At 45.7% G+C, this 15,360-nt stretch overlaps 1 protein-coding gene across 2 annotated transcripts in view; it reads left to right on the top strand.

Annotated features, from left to right (window-relative positions):
* Positions 1–8,371, top strand: part of LOC308331833 (semaphorin-3D) — a 135,826-nt gene extending 127,455 nt beyond the window's left edge. The window contains exons 14-19 of one of the 2 annotated variants that reach the window (XM_080787348.1): positions 1,152–1,193; positions 1,476–1,633; positions 2,231–2,295; positions 3,905–4,054; positions 4,390–4,400; positions 5,063–8,371. In XM_080787348.1, the coding sequence (XP_080643474.1) occupies positions 1,152–1,193; positions 1,476–1,633; positions 2,231–2,295; positions 3,905–4,054; positions 4,390–4,400; positions 5,063–5,674 (1,038 nt within the window). In that variant the 3' untranslated portion in view covers positions 5,675–8,371. Of the gene's footprint in view, positions 1–1,151; positions 1,194–1,475; positions 1,634–2,230; positions 2,296–3,904; positions 4,063–4,389; positions 4,401–5,062 lie in introns of both variants that reach the window. The other variant, XM_080787349.1, reaches the window with a different exon arrangement.
* The last annotated feature ends 6,989 nt before the right edge of the window (positions 8,372–15,360 follow it).

Here is a 15,360-nt window from a genome sequence, read left to right as displayed (position 1 = left end):
GTGTAGGTTGACAGTGACACAGGGTTGAGACCCCTGCGGGTCCCCGGACCCCACTTTGAGAACCACTGCCTGTGAATTGATCTAAATCCAGAGAGTTTGCTTTGGCTGCCGTCCATCAAATCCAATGCCAGCAAAGATATTTTTGTAGCCGACAGAGAACCGCATTCATGGTGCCTCCGTATACACATTATTTAATGGGAAAAAAAGATGCTGATTATTCAGCAGCATGTATACAGTTCACAGAGCGTCTGTCCATCCATGTAATGTTTCCATCTGATGCTCTGCCCCTGATGCTCTGTGACCCAGAGTAATATAATAAGAGAGTGGCGACACTAGCGTTGGCTCCCATTGTAACAATGGAATGTGGAAGTGCTCATTCTATCTCAATGGGATAGTTCCAGCCATAGGAGAAATGTTTGGAACTATAGCCCATAGGCACCCGCTTTGCGGCGAGATCAAAGCGTGTCGCTATACTCTCCTACTCTACACCCTGATGTGACCATGATAACATGACATCGGATGCTCTCCATCATGCTATATGTGACCAGGGACGTGCACACATACTGTAGACGTCAAAGGGTTCTTCAGCCCCTGCCCTTTTACCCGTCTGTAAAACAACTACCCTCTCCAGACCACAAATGTAGCCTTTACTATGGTGAAAGAAATGCAAATGCCACTCCTCTCCTTTCCATGCCATACCAGAAGGCAGCATTCAGGAAAAAAAATCCCCATAGTCTCCTGAACTTGAACACAGCATTTTGCATTGAACATCTCCACTAGCTAAAGAGTGCTGGGGTGCACCCCGAAAATAGCTGATCTACAAGCTTGTGAGCGTTTAGATCTGCTATTTTCGCAATTTTTGTCTAAAAGTGCCCTCTTACGGGATTTCTGCCCCTGCCTCTCTAACACTCTCGGCACGTCCCTGTATGTGACCATGATAACATGACATCTGATGACCATGATATCAGCTTACTTCCATGTTCAGCAGACTGGCATATTTGCGCCAATTGGCTGATCACTTACTGCTATCTGGGAAAATGGATTTGACTGTATATTGTGCCTTACGTAATTCAATCATACTTATTTTGTTAGTTAAACTTATTTTGTGTATTTGGATAGAATGTAATTTATTTCTTCTTCTTCTTCTACAGAGTACCAGTCCCATCCTCAGCATGGAGCTGTCCACCAAGAGAGTGAGTAAAAGATTGTGAATATAGCAGATCTACAAGCTCACGTGTCACATGACCATCGAGACGTGATGGAAGCTTGTACTAATTTCAATATTTTCGAGATGTTGGATTGATAATTCACGGGTTATTAAATGATCAGTTATTGATGTATTTAAATAATGGGTTAAATTGATTAGTTGGATTGTGTTAGTCTCTTTTACTTATAGTATTTCTATATTGCAGTATTGATACTTTCCTTAAGTAAAACATTTGAGTGATGTCTCCACCGCTGCCGTGCGTCCACAGCAACAGCTGTATGTGTCCAGTGACGGGGGCGTGGCGCAGCTGGCGCTGCATCGCTGTGAGCGCTACGGAGCTGACTGCCCTGCATGCTGCCTGGCCAGAGACCCCTACTGCTCCTGGGACGGAAGCACCTGCTCCAGATACTTCCCTACCAGCAAGAGGTACACACGCACGCAAGCGTGGCACATGCACGCACGCATGTGACATGTCCATGGTCAGTCAGAACAGCAGCTGTACTGTATGAGAGAATATACAGATATAGGCTACAGTATATCTACTGTACGTGACAGCAGAGAGAGAGGCCCAGCAATAACAGTGACTGAGGAAGTCCAGGAGATTTGATCTAAAGCCAGCTGTGTGTGTTGGTCAAGGCTGTCAGCTGGCATTTAAATCACAGCTGTGTTTGACGCACACATGTACCTTAAAACATGTCAAACCGAGTAACTACACACATGGAGACGCACACGCATGCATGCACGCGCGCGCACACACACACACACACACACACACACACACACACACACACACACACCTTGTGAAATTGCAACAAACCCAACAAAATCAGTGTTTAGACTGTGTATTATATGAACCCTCAATGTGGAGCACATGCAATTGTGCAATTGGACATTGTCAGTCACAGTTCCAATTAAACTTCCATAACTGAATTGTGTGTGTGTGTGTGTGTGTGTGTGTGTGTGTGTGTGTGTGTGTGTGTGTGTGTGTGTGTGTGTGTGTGTGTGTGCGTGTGCGTGTGTCAGGCGGGCGCGCAGGCAGGATGTGAAGTACGGAGACCCCTGGAGCCAGTGTCCCATCCCAGACGACGGTAAAAGGACCATCTTTTTTTGTCTGCATGGACGTATTTCTTGTTGTATTGTTTGTACTGTATACATTATGCAGTATGTATTGTTCACTGTTGTGTTGAATGAGATGATGCACCTCAATGGGTTTATCCTTACAATAAAGGTATATTTATCTCTCTCTACATTGTTTCCGTACTGTACAAATAAACTGGACTCACATCAAAGAATTACACAACCAACCTTTAAAGATGTACTGAGCCTCCCCAGCGTCCTTTAGAACAGTCAGTGGTTGCCAAACCTTTTCATGTCAAGGACCCCAAAAATGACACCCCCCATTTGAAAATATATGTCAAGGCTCTAGGGCCCCCGGTTTGACATGCCTTAGGCTACGGCCCCCTATTTAATGGAATTTATATCTCTGGGACCCCCAATACATATTGTAAAATCAATGTTAATTTAACTCTGAGTTACAGACCCATAATGGGTCCTAACTATCCTAACTATCATTTAGCTGGGGACCCCCTGGTACTCCCTCAAGGACCCCTGGTGGGTCCCTGGACCCCACTATGGGAACCACAACCACTGCTTTAGAAAGCCTGCACGGGGTGTGCAAGGACACGCTGTGATTGGCCAGTAGCCACTACAACTTCGGGGCAGTCGGGGCAAACGCTCTCGCCAGAACATGATTGGTCTAGGTCTATAGTCCGCAGTTGTGTAGGCGAGAGGCACTTCCACGTTGGCCACAGATGTGGTTATAACCATGTAGGATTTGGAATGTCATGTATCCCCAACCCACGATAACAACTAGTTACCACAGCTGATAACTAAAATGGAAACTGTAAAAAATAAAATAAATCCGGGCACCTAGGCTGCTAAATCGCGGGTTCGACCCCCGATCACAATGACCTTTACTGCGCATCACTCCACAAACTCCCCCCCCCCCCCCCCCCCATTTCCTGATCAGCTTACTGTACATTGTACACTATCAAATACAGGCAGAAAAATACCCCAAAAAATATATAATTTTTTTTAATGTCAACCATGTGAAAAGTATATTAATGTATGCACTATGCAGTCAATACTTGGTCTGGGCTACTTTTGAACAAATTGTGTCATCAGTGGGGAATGGCATGGAGGTGATCAGATGTTATGGAAGCCCAGGTTTGCTTTGATAGCAGTAATTGTTGAGTCTTATGTGTCACACGTTCCGCTTGACAATATAACCTAGTTAGTAGGGCCTGGATCAGACAAGAGAAACCATTAAGCTTAATGTGAAATACTTCCATAATACATAAAACATCTGCAAATATTTCCTCTAACATTATTAACTAAAGGAGTAGTACTTGTGCACCATCTAGGGGACAAATATTGCAACTGCAGCTCCTTCTGCCTCCCCTCAAGGTTTTCATCTTATACACAGTAGGTGTATGTCTAGTTGAAAAACAATAATTATTGGAGTCGCAAACTTACAATAAGCAAGATATGTTTTCTTTATCCAGTATCAACCTTTGTTTCTGCTACTCAGTCAGTTCAGTCAAAGGACAACCCCAAAAACACGGCGATCATCTATCTCTGAAGTGAAAAGGCAACTATAAATACTGCCCGTGTTCTTCTTGCTTGTTTCTCTGACAGACGCTGACTCGGTGGAGCCCAAGGTGATCTATGGCGTGGAAGGGAACTCCAGCTTCCTGGAGTGCATCGCCAGGTCTCCTCAGGCCCAGCTCAGATGGACGGTCCAACACACAGAGGGCCAGCAGCAGACACTGTCCCAGACAGCAGCAGGCACAGAGGTGAGGCAGCAGAAACTGTCCCAGACAGCAGTAGGCACAGAGGTGAGGCAGCAGACACTGTCCCAGACAGCAGCAGCACAGAGGTGAGGCAGCAGAAACTGTCCCAGACAGCAGTAGGCACAGAGGTGAGGCAGCAGACACTGTCCCAGACAGCAGCAGCACAGAGGTGAGGCAGCAGAAACTGTCCCAGACAGCAGTAGGCACAGAGGTGAGGCAGCAGACACTGTCCCAGACAGCAGCAGCACAGAGGTGAGGCAGCAGACACTGTCCCAGACAGCAGCAGCACAGAGGTGAGGCAGCAGACACTGTCCCAGACAGCAGCAGCAGTAGGCACAGAGGTGAGGCAGCAGACACTGTCCCAGACAGCAGCAGCACAGAGGTGAGGCAGCAGACACTGTCCCAGACAGCAGCAGCACAGAGGTGGGCACAGCTCTCCTGCTCTCATAGTTCTTACTTCCATGCAGTGCCATCAGGCTTTGAGCTTAAGACATTTTCAGACTTCAGTGAGCATTGGAGCAATATTTGCAACTGGTGATAAATAGGCCTGTCACAAACCAGTGTGGAGTGTGAGCAGCAGTGTGAGCAGCAGTGTTTCAAATGAGATGTGAGAAATGTGGAATATTTTAACAATGCATAAATGGTATGATGAACATCCTTTCAGATGGGGGTCCACGGCCAAATAAAATTAAACAGAATCGTTTAAGGCACTACTTGAGGATGCAACACATAGCGACTGACTGTACTTGTTTTTTGTAGCCCCAGTGTATTGGCATTATATGTTCTTTTTAACATTGCTCATCTATATTTCACCTTATGTAAAAATGTGTTGTTTGTTGTTTTTTATATGTGATCATGTTGCAGGATGTCCTTGCAAAAGAGAGCCTGCTTTCAATGGTCTTCCCTGATTAAAAAAAAAAAAAAAAGAAAAAAGAATACACTACTTTACAGCCTGAAAAGCGTCTAATATATTCCTCTCTCTCTCATCCTGCCTCTCCTCCAGCGCACGCAGCAGATCCCCGAAGACGACGAGCGCTCGCTGCACATGAAGCGCGGCTTCCTGCTGCAGCGGCTGGCGCTGTCGGACGCCGGCCTCTACACCTGCAGCGGCCAGGAGCACTCCTACAGCCAGGTCCTGGTGCGCTACCGCCTGCACGTCATCCCCAACCACAGCCTCCACCTCAACAACAACCACCACTCAGCCCCGGGAGGGGGGCCCGGGCCCGTCCTCAGCCCCGTGGTGGAGGTGGCCCCGGGACTGGGGGTCTCCCTGACACACGGCCAGGCGGGCGCCCCTCATCCTCCGTCGTCGTCGTCGGGAGGAGTGGTGCACGGGAACTCGTGGCAGCTCCCGCCGAATCAGAATCACCGCCACCACCACCCCCAGAACCTGGCGGTGGCCGCCGTGCCCCCGCCGCCGCTGCCGCTCAGGAGCTACAAGGATCTGCACATGGTGGGCAGCAACAGCCTGAGCGTGGACGACTACTGCGAGCAACTGTGGTACCGCGAGAAGCGCCGGCAGCAGAAGCTGCGCACGCTGAAGCTCAAGCAGGAGAGCAGGAAAGCCCGCGTGCGGAGGAACAACCCGCCGCAGCGGCAGCAGAGCCCCCTCTAGTGGAGACCCTGTAGAACCCTGTGCCCAGAGAGAGAGAGAGAGAGAGAGACTGTCTAATGGGGTATAGGATGAGGCGCCATCCTGACCTACACTGTGTAATCCTCAGTATCATTTAACCCAGAGAATGTACAGATGGAACCAAATTAACCCTCAATGCCGTGTTCGCACTGCCAGCTACAAAAGATACAAAGCGACGCTTTATCATCAAGAGCACTTCGTTCTGACTAGCGAGAAAAATGTTAAGGAAAATAAAGCCTGGGATTAAAAAAACTAGTGGATGGAAATAATTCTAATTAGTTTAACTTCCCCCCATTACAAGAAAGAATTATGTATAGCTTTGTACTGTAGCTGCAGGTGAAGCCAGCTCAACTAGCATTTGTAGCTTTCTAGATTTTGTATCGGCTGCAAGCGTCGGGCGTCGCTTTCTATCTTCACGTCTCCGCCTTCCATTGAACATGGAATTGGTAAACTGCAGCTTTGTATCTAATCTTCATGTCGCTGGCTTCCAGTGAAAATTAATGGTAGACTGTAGTTTTTGTAGCTGCCAGTGTGAACGCAGCACAAGGGTCCCATTTGTGTACTCTGACAGTACACAAATGTTACAGACCCGTAAAGGATATATCTCTCTATCTATCTATCTATCTATCTATCTTGGTTCCATTTGCACGCTCCAAGAGTTCAATTAACGCTGAGCATTTTGAGGCCTACACTTGCAGAGGACGGCGGAGGTTATAAGATGGACTATTTTGTTGGATGACTTCTTTATGTTTTCTGGAACAACAGTGACATTTGCCCCAATTGTATAAAGTGACCCCGAAAAAATGTTTCTTAATTACAAATTGGAATTTAATTTCCAAATAGGAAAATGTGGTTATTGAAGTAGCAAAGAGTCACATTACAGTACAGTATATTGGCATGAACAGATCAGATGATCATAAGTTAATGGCATACCTGGGTATTAGCGGTTTCTTTATTTTCTCAAGGCACGTTTCACATTATGGGGACTTTTTCCTTTTTCGCGGAAGAAAATAAGCTCGATGTAAGTAAGCATTTCTTTTTCCATTTCTATGTTATTGCCATTTGCCAATTATATATTGACAAATATCATAGAAGAAAGTGTGGATCTACAGTATAAGGTGGACAAAAGAATGAATTATGACATATCTTCTTTGGTATTCTTTCCAAAGCCAAAAGATGAATTACAGACTATGTTACATCCAGCCAAAGCTAATAGAACTGTCACATATTAGTCATGCTATTAGCAACAGAGGGCAGCATTGTGCATCAGTGCTATGGAAACAGGCGTTGTGCCAACTAGCTTTTTCTGTTTCTGTTACTGAGCAGCATGCATTCACCGGTATTAGACAAGAGATGGCGGTGGTGTATGAAAGTCCAAGTAGATCAGATGTTTGTGAACTACTCAGACCAGCCCGTTTGGCACAACCAAGTATGCCATGTCAAAAGTCACTTAAATCCCCTTTCTTCCTCATTCCGATGATGCCTGGTTTGAACTGCAGCAGATCATCTTGACTGTGTCTACATGCAGGCCTGAGTGCATTGAGTTGCTGCCCCTGGGCTGATTAGAAATGTGTGTTACGGTGCATTTAGGAGAGGTTGCCGGCAGCAGTTGAGTGCAGGATAAATACATTTGTTGGGTTTTATAGATTGATGCTATCCTTCCTATCATTTAAAGTTGCTGTTTGTCCAGGACCCTGTTTTTCCACATCTCGTGAACCACACTTGGGTTCAAAAACCACTGACTGAGTTAGACAATCATGTTAAGGTGTGTATCGTTTATGTCGGGCAGAAACCACTTACTGTATATCTCCATATTCATTGAAGTGAATACAATACTTAGTCATCATACTACAGTGATAAAAAAAGTAGCAAAAATAGACAATCTACAAGATCACAAATCTTCACATCGCAATGCCTTAATTGTGAGCTTGTAGACTATAAAAAATAATATGTGAAAGTGTGTCTGTGGGGGTATTGACAAATGACAAGAGCTTGTTACTAAATAATGGATCCATTGGAACGCATGTTATTTTTCCCATTTACACACCTGTACAATGGTCTCCAACCGACAGCGATGATTTTTTGACATGGATGCAACATGGGTCCATCACTTTAGTTTTTGTTACTACAGCACTGACAGTATGTACTATAGCACATGTATTTATAATTGTTCTTTGAGTTGTTTTGTAACGCATCTCTGCATTGATAGTACCTATAGAGTAGACTGAATGGATTTATTCTTAGGCTCAGTGCAAACACATGTATGCTTGAGAATGCATTAGCCCTTGTATAGCTCATGAATTATACCATGTAACTAATAGTTATTATTCCCCCGTCAGTGTATATTGTAGAACTCTATTTTTGATAGATGTTTGATTTTTTAAATTCTTTATGTACATTTTACACTAAAACAATTGTCTTTGTATGAAAGATAAAGCACATTTCTCTGACATTTTTTATATGAAGCTGTGGGTCGTCAATAAGTTTGAAATAATAGCTTGCTATTTATCTCTGCAACGTACTGTTGGCCACGAGGTCAACAGGGGTCAACGTACTGTACTGTTGGCCACGAGGTCAACAGGGGTCAACAGGGGTGTCGTTCAAGTCTGATAGTGGTGTTTGTGAATAAGCCACCAAGCCATGAGTTACAAAGAAAAATAAACAAAATACAAAAACAAATGAAGGTTTTTGAAGTCCATAATTGTGATCCATAACTTTGTTATTAAAAAATGAACACACAAGCGCACATACATGTGTATATTTTATCTATGTGTATCTTTTATATCTTATGCTGTAGAAGTTTTTATAGAAGACACCACTCAACTTACATATTGCAGTTTGCATATATTCCAATAAAAGTAACTTGTTTGACTCGGTTCCACAGATAAAACTTGTGAAAATAACAGATCTACAAGCTTCGCAGCCTCGCAGCGTTTGTAGATCGGCTTTCTTATACATTATTTATCAATTTGGCCAATGTTTGACCAGTTTTAAAGCATAGTCTGTTTATTTGGGGGTCTCTAGGACACAATATTTTGAGATGGGGTCCACGGCCAAATACATAATTTAGGGGGTCCTTGACATGAAAATGTTTGAGAACCACCAACATACGTTTTTCCAGAAAACTGATTTTTTTTATAGCTTACAGTAATAGGTTATGGCTGTGTGCTCTGCCCTCTCCTCTACTCTCTCTAGAGACCCGTTTCGTAAATTAGTCCACGGACCCCCATAATTCGGAGAACCAGATGGACCCGTAATTGTCAATTTGGTATGCATTAGTCCAAGGACGCCCCCTAAACTCAAATGGAACCAAATGGACCAGCAAGTGTCCATTATGTTGGTTCCGTGTGTAAGCTCTCGGAGCTTACAAGGGGAGGAGGAGTGCCACATAATCAATGTGAATCTACCATATTTACTCAATTACTGTAGAATTAGCTGACATAGAAGAATCAATCTCATCCTCCCACGGTATATCCCAAGGAGCACAGCGTGGTTTTTAAACACTGCCCTAACCTGATTCCTATATTTTGGGCATTTTAAGTGAACATTTTCAAAAATGTTAAAAAATAACCACTGGGATATCAATAATGATAGTCTGTAGACTCTGCACTCTTGTCCTAGCTGTGCCACTGTATATCCGCATATAGGCTACAGTGAAATGAAATGCATGTGGCATCTACATTTAACCCATCCTAAGCATCAAGAGCAGTACGTGGGCACTAACTATGGGGGATTGGCCTATGGTTGTGAGCTTGTAGATCTGCTATTTTCAAAAGATGTTAAAACAACTTGAAATGGGACATTTTGCACAATGAGTACTTTCTACTTTTGGCACTTAAAGGACCACTTCACCACTTTTCAACCTATCTTCATATAATAGGTCCTCACTAATAATCATGATAAAATGGCACACTTTTTTTCTACTCAGTCTGTGTCTCATAGGTGGGCTGTGGGCAGTTCACAAACCCGTCTACCAGCATGGGGAATCCAAGCAAATAGAAAGTGCAGGCTTTCTAGTCCTGAAAAGTTGCAATGCGAAAATGGAGGCCATCGTTTTCACGATAATAACATCTATGATGATGTCACTGGTGGACGGGTTTCTGAACTGCCCACAACCCTCCTATGAGACACAGAGACACAGTAGAAATATTTGTACCATTTTATCATGATTATTACTAGTGAGGAGTCGGACCTATTATAATGAAGATAGGTTGAAAAGTGGTGAAGTGGTACTTTAAAAATACATTTTGATACCAATACTTTTGTACTTGTAAAATACATTTTGAATTCTGGACTTTTATGTGTAACACAATATTTCTATATTGCAGTATTGATATGCTTTTACTTAAGTAAAACATGCAAGTACCTTTCCCACCACTGCTACTGTTGGCCACCAGGAGGAGCACTAATATATAGTAGGCCTGGTATGTGCACATTCAGTCTGCCAGCTTCCAACAGGTGTCTCTGATTGGGTCAATTAGTGAAGTGGCAACAGTGACAAAAAGCACAAAAGGCATGAAAACATGAAGGGCGCAGAGCAGCAGTTGCAGTCAAGTTGTTGGGAGGCTTCGGGCTGCAACTTGCAACACTGTGATCATCCGACTGATAGGATTAGCAATGGCTACAGGACTCCCTTCAAGGTTTGTTAAACTTGTGAGGAATTGCTATAAATCTTTTCATTTTAGTGGCAACTGGAATGAGCAATAGACCAAATATTTGTTCGCAAACATTGGGACGGGGCGCACGGGTGACTGTTTCGTGTTTCATGTAATCAATTCCCAACAGATCTCCAAACCTGTTGTTTTGGGGGGCGCTGGTCCATTCAATCTCTCTTGAATGTTGGCTAGTGAGATAGGAGACATTTATACTTCAAAGCGCAACAGTATATTCTAATGACCATCGCAGGCCGATACATAAATTGTACTTGATGGGCTGCAGGTCGTCACCTCCCGTTATGACTGAGGTGTGGTTTTGAGGACCACTGCTTTGAATTACTATACATACACACACACACACACACACACACACACACACACACACCCCACACATATATATATATTTATATATATATTTCAAGAGTGAGAGAATACAATTAAAATCCTAATCATTCTTCCTCCACACTGGGAGAAAAACAGCATCTGAAAGTGTGATGTGGCATTATTGCATCTTATGAGAGGAAGGGTTCTTCTGTATGCGTGCCCATGCTGTTTCTTATCAGTGTGACGTGGTCTGTTAAGGCGTCTATTAGCCAGTGACCAAATTTTGCTCTATTTCAAATGTTTGTTTCCCTGTAAAATATCCTTTGCTTTTCATTGGTCTTATTTCAGAGTTTTCTGGATGTGTTCTCTACTGTTCCGCAGTGCCATCTGTTATCCAGTAAGACATGCAGGTAAGCCTTACAGTTTGTCATTTGCTTTTATTTCAGTCTCTTTAGTTTCAGCAGCACTGGTGGACATTTGGACAAGTACTCACCGCAGCTGCAAGCAACTGTCAGATAATTCTATTTTAATTCTTTATATTTGGAATCTAGAGTTGCAATACTTGGAACGCTATGCCAGAGGTCTGGCCCCGATTAGCCCCTTTCGGGACCTTCTGTTACCGTTTCAGAATTTTGGCCGACGGTAGCCCAGCTAGGGTCCCTGAATGGTTATTCCACTCTCCATGGGATAATGCAGATGTACATGGCCTCCGTTCACGGAGAGCCGCGCCACCGCCTGAGTGTTGGTGAGATCTTTCAAAGATGCATAAAGCGGCTATAGGAGACAACGGAAACGTGGGAGAAACTGCATTAACCGCTGATGCCGTTTTTTTTGAAGTTTTGGCTTCTCTGAAATTCTCTCTTCCTCACTTCCCATGTCCCGCCTCCCACGACACAACAGTATTATAAACATCCTGCATGTATGCGGTCAGCCAATCAGAGGCAGTAACTAGGATGGGAAGCTAGCCAGTCGCCGTCGGGAGGTGGTACAATGGGAAGTCAATAAGGAAGTCAAGTGAGGAAGAGAGAATGCAGTTAATGCAGTTTCTCCCATGTTTCCGTTGTCTCCTATAGCCGCTTTATGCATCTTTGAAACATCTCACCAACACTCAAGCGGTGCTGGCAGTGCGGCTCTCTGTAAACCCGTGTATGTACATCTGCATCCCATGGAGAGTGGAATAACCACTCAGGGACCCTGGGCTACCGTCGGCCAAAATTCAGAAACGGTAACCGAGGGTGCCGAAAGGGGCTAGGTCCCGATAGGACTTTTCTGTATGAATGTATTGGCGGTCAGGGGTTGGTATTGACTCTAGATTACTGATATTAAAAATGGGATCTAAATGTTGCTGGCCCATCAACAGTGCTTATAGCCTACTCCTGGTCAAATGTCACTCCACTCCAAGTTTCTGTACAAATTTTAAGTAAAATGTTTTGATATCCAATTATCATGTACCTATATTGCTCTGTTGAACTTGCATGTTTCCAAAAAACTGCAATGATGGCGTCATTTTCATGATCTTGTAGACTCGGAGCCCATTAAGTCCTTAGGCCGATCTACAAATTCTAAATCAGTAGTTCGCACTAGTTCAACATTTTTCAAATATAGCAGATGTACAAGCTCAAAAGTATGGCATGAATTGACATGCTGTGAGCTTGTATATCTGCTATTTTTGACTGGCCAACGCTAAATTCTATAATGACATGGATGCTTTCCTGTTTTAATGGGTTAAGTGGGTAATTGTGTATTTTTTTCCCCCTTCTAAATATGTAGTGGTGTCAAAAGTTCAATATTTGTACATTCCTCACGTAGACTTACATGTAATGCAATTAACTGCCCAGCAGACCGGATTATATAAGCAGCTGAGTTACAACTTCATGTGTAAATGTGTTCTTTCCCCCACAGGTTATGACTATCCTTACTCTGGTAGTTCTAGAGGTGGTGATGTAGTTTCTCCACGGTCAAACCCTCAGCCCAGAGGTAGCTATGGAGAATCTGTCATTGTGTCTCCAGACAGCTATGAACCCATCCTCACAGATGGAGAAACTGTCGTTGGCGGCTATGACGGCTATGACGGCTATGACGGCCAGTCCCAGCAAAGTTCTGAAACTGCTCCAGAAAAACCAAGATACAATCATCCTGTGGACTATCAAGGACGACAATCTCCAGACGACGTAGAGCAGGCGAGAACTGATCCGTTTCGATCTCACCAGTCCCAGCAAAGTTCTGAAACTGCTCCAGAAAAAACAAGTGACGTCCCTGGGAACTCTCGAAGAAGAGCTGAAGAAAACGTGGCTTCAACTGACGCCAGACCCTGGAAGTCGTGGGCATTCTACGAACCAGCTACCGAGCGTAAAGATCCAGAAAACTATCCGCCAAAAGTCGATGAACCTAGCATCGTCAGGGTTCCATCCACCCGCACTGTAATCGCACACAACGTTCCTGATCCTGGTGAACACGGCTACAGCAATCGTCCGTCCACCACCAGCACTGAATACACCCACCCTGCTAGTCGTGATGTTGAATACACCCACCCTGCTAGTCCTGGTGGCGAATACACCCACCCTGCTAGTCCTGATGTTGAATACACCCACCCTGCTAGTCCTGATGTTGAAAACACCCACCCTGCTAGTCCTGGTGGTGAATACACCCACCCTGCTAGTCCTGATGTTGAATACACCCACCCTGCTAGTCCTGATGAATACACCCACCCTGCTAGTCCTGGTGGCGAATACACCCACCCTGCTAGTCCTGGTGGCGAATACACCCACCCTGCTAGTCCTGGTGGCGAATACACCCACCCTGCTAGTCCTGGTGGCGAATACACCCACCCTGCTAGTCCTGGTGGCGAATACACCCACCCTGCTAGTCCTGGTGGCGAATACACCCACCCTGCTAGTCCTGGTGGCGAATACACCCACCCTGCTAGTCCTGGTGGCGAATACACCCACCCTGCTAGTCCTGGTGGCGAATACACTCACCCTGCTAGTCCTGATGTTAAATACACCCACACTGCTGCTGCTGGCGGTGTATACACAGACACTGCTACACCTGATGCGTCACCTGGTGGTGAATACGGCCCTGATTCTGCTCCCATTGATTTTACATCGCCATGGCAAGGTGGTTATGGTGTTGATCCAATTGATTTATATGGCCTGATGCAAGGTGGTGATGCCGGTCCTACTCGTTATGACCAGATGCAACATGGTGATACCGCTCCTACTCAACCGGGTGTATACGACTCATTGCAAGGTGCTGCTTCTGTTGGTCCATATGAAGCTTTTAATCCAGTATTGCCAGGTACTGGATCTGTAGCACATGGCCACATGGCTACTCCTCCTCCTCCCTTATCTGTTAGTCCATATGACCAATGGCAAGCTGCTGGTGCTGCTGCTGCTACTCGTTTTGGTTCACAACAAATGGAAGGTAGTGGATCTCTATCACATGGCCACATGGCTACTCCTCCCTTAACATCTGATGTTGGTGCGGTGTACCCTGTTGCTGCCCCCTATGAAAGTCCAGCAGAATACAGCAACGTTCATGTTGGTGCAGGGTACAGCCCTGGTACTCGTCCTCCTCCCTTATCTGTTAGTCCATATGACCAATGGCAAGCTGCTGGTGCTGCTGCTGCAACTACTCGTTTTGGTTCACACAAAATGGAAGGTACTGGATCTCTATCACATGGCCACATGGATACTCCTCCCTTAACATCTGGTGTTGGTGCAGTGTACCCTGTTGCTCCCCCCTATGCAAGCCCAGCAGAATACAGCAACCCTCATGTTGGTAGGTACAGCCCTGGTTCTCCTCCCTATGCAAGTCCAGCTGAAGAATACAGCAACACTGCTCCCGTCTACACCGATATTGGTCGCTACAGCCCTGGTTCTCCTGGTCGGTACAGCCCTGGTTCTGGTCTGTACAGCCCTGGTTCTCCTCCCTATGCAAGTCCAAGAAATGAAGAAGCTGCTCCAGTCTCTCCTAGTCTTGATGAACAACAGAGCAGCTCCTGGTCGGTGCCGTGGCCCCGGCCCCAGCCCCCCTGGTCGGTGCCGTGGCCCCGGCCCCAGCCCCCCATCTCAAATGTCCCTTCGGATCACCACAGCATCACACTAGGCGGCTCTGCTAGGGGAGACTGGGACTCGAGTGGCCCATCCATCCTCGATGCTGCTGAAGAATACCCTCAGGACGTTTACGCCGGCGTGGACTGGGAAAGTGGCACCGGCGCTCTCCGTGACATCACCGCTGAACACCTCAACGAGCCTGGCACACCGTGGATGAACCTCTTAACGTCGGTGGACGAGGAACTTCTTCCCAGGCTGATTCAGAACTCCTCAATGGCAGCATGGGGAGGGGAACCTCTTCCCGAGCTGCAGGGCATACTGATACAGAACTCCTCGATGGTAGCAGGGGGAGGGGAACCTCCTGAAGTCCTCCCTCCCTACCCGCCTAGCCCAACCTACATTGACCAGTACGCTACTGGGTACCGGCGAGGCAATGTGAAGCGCTCCGAAACCAGCTACACTAAGCGTGGAAAGAAATCATGTGGAGGACCAAGCGTTGTCTCGGGTGGACGATCAAGTTTTGTAAATAAACTCTTTAAGAAATCAACTGGAGGACCAGGTATTGTCTCGGGTGGAAGTTTTGGAACTAAACTCTTTCTCGGCTCGCGTGGAGGACCACCTGGAGATTCTGCTC

Source organism: Protomyctophum bolini, assembly GCF_963924005.1.
Source record: "Protomyctophum bolini genome assembly, chromosome: 2".
Classification (NCBI taxonomy): Eukaryota; Metazoa; Chordata; class Actinopteri; order Myctophiformes; family Myctophidae; genus Protomyctophum; species Protomyctophum bolini.
Note: the sequence above shows the minus strand (reverse complement) of the source record. Positions and strands in the feature narration are given on the sequence as shown.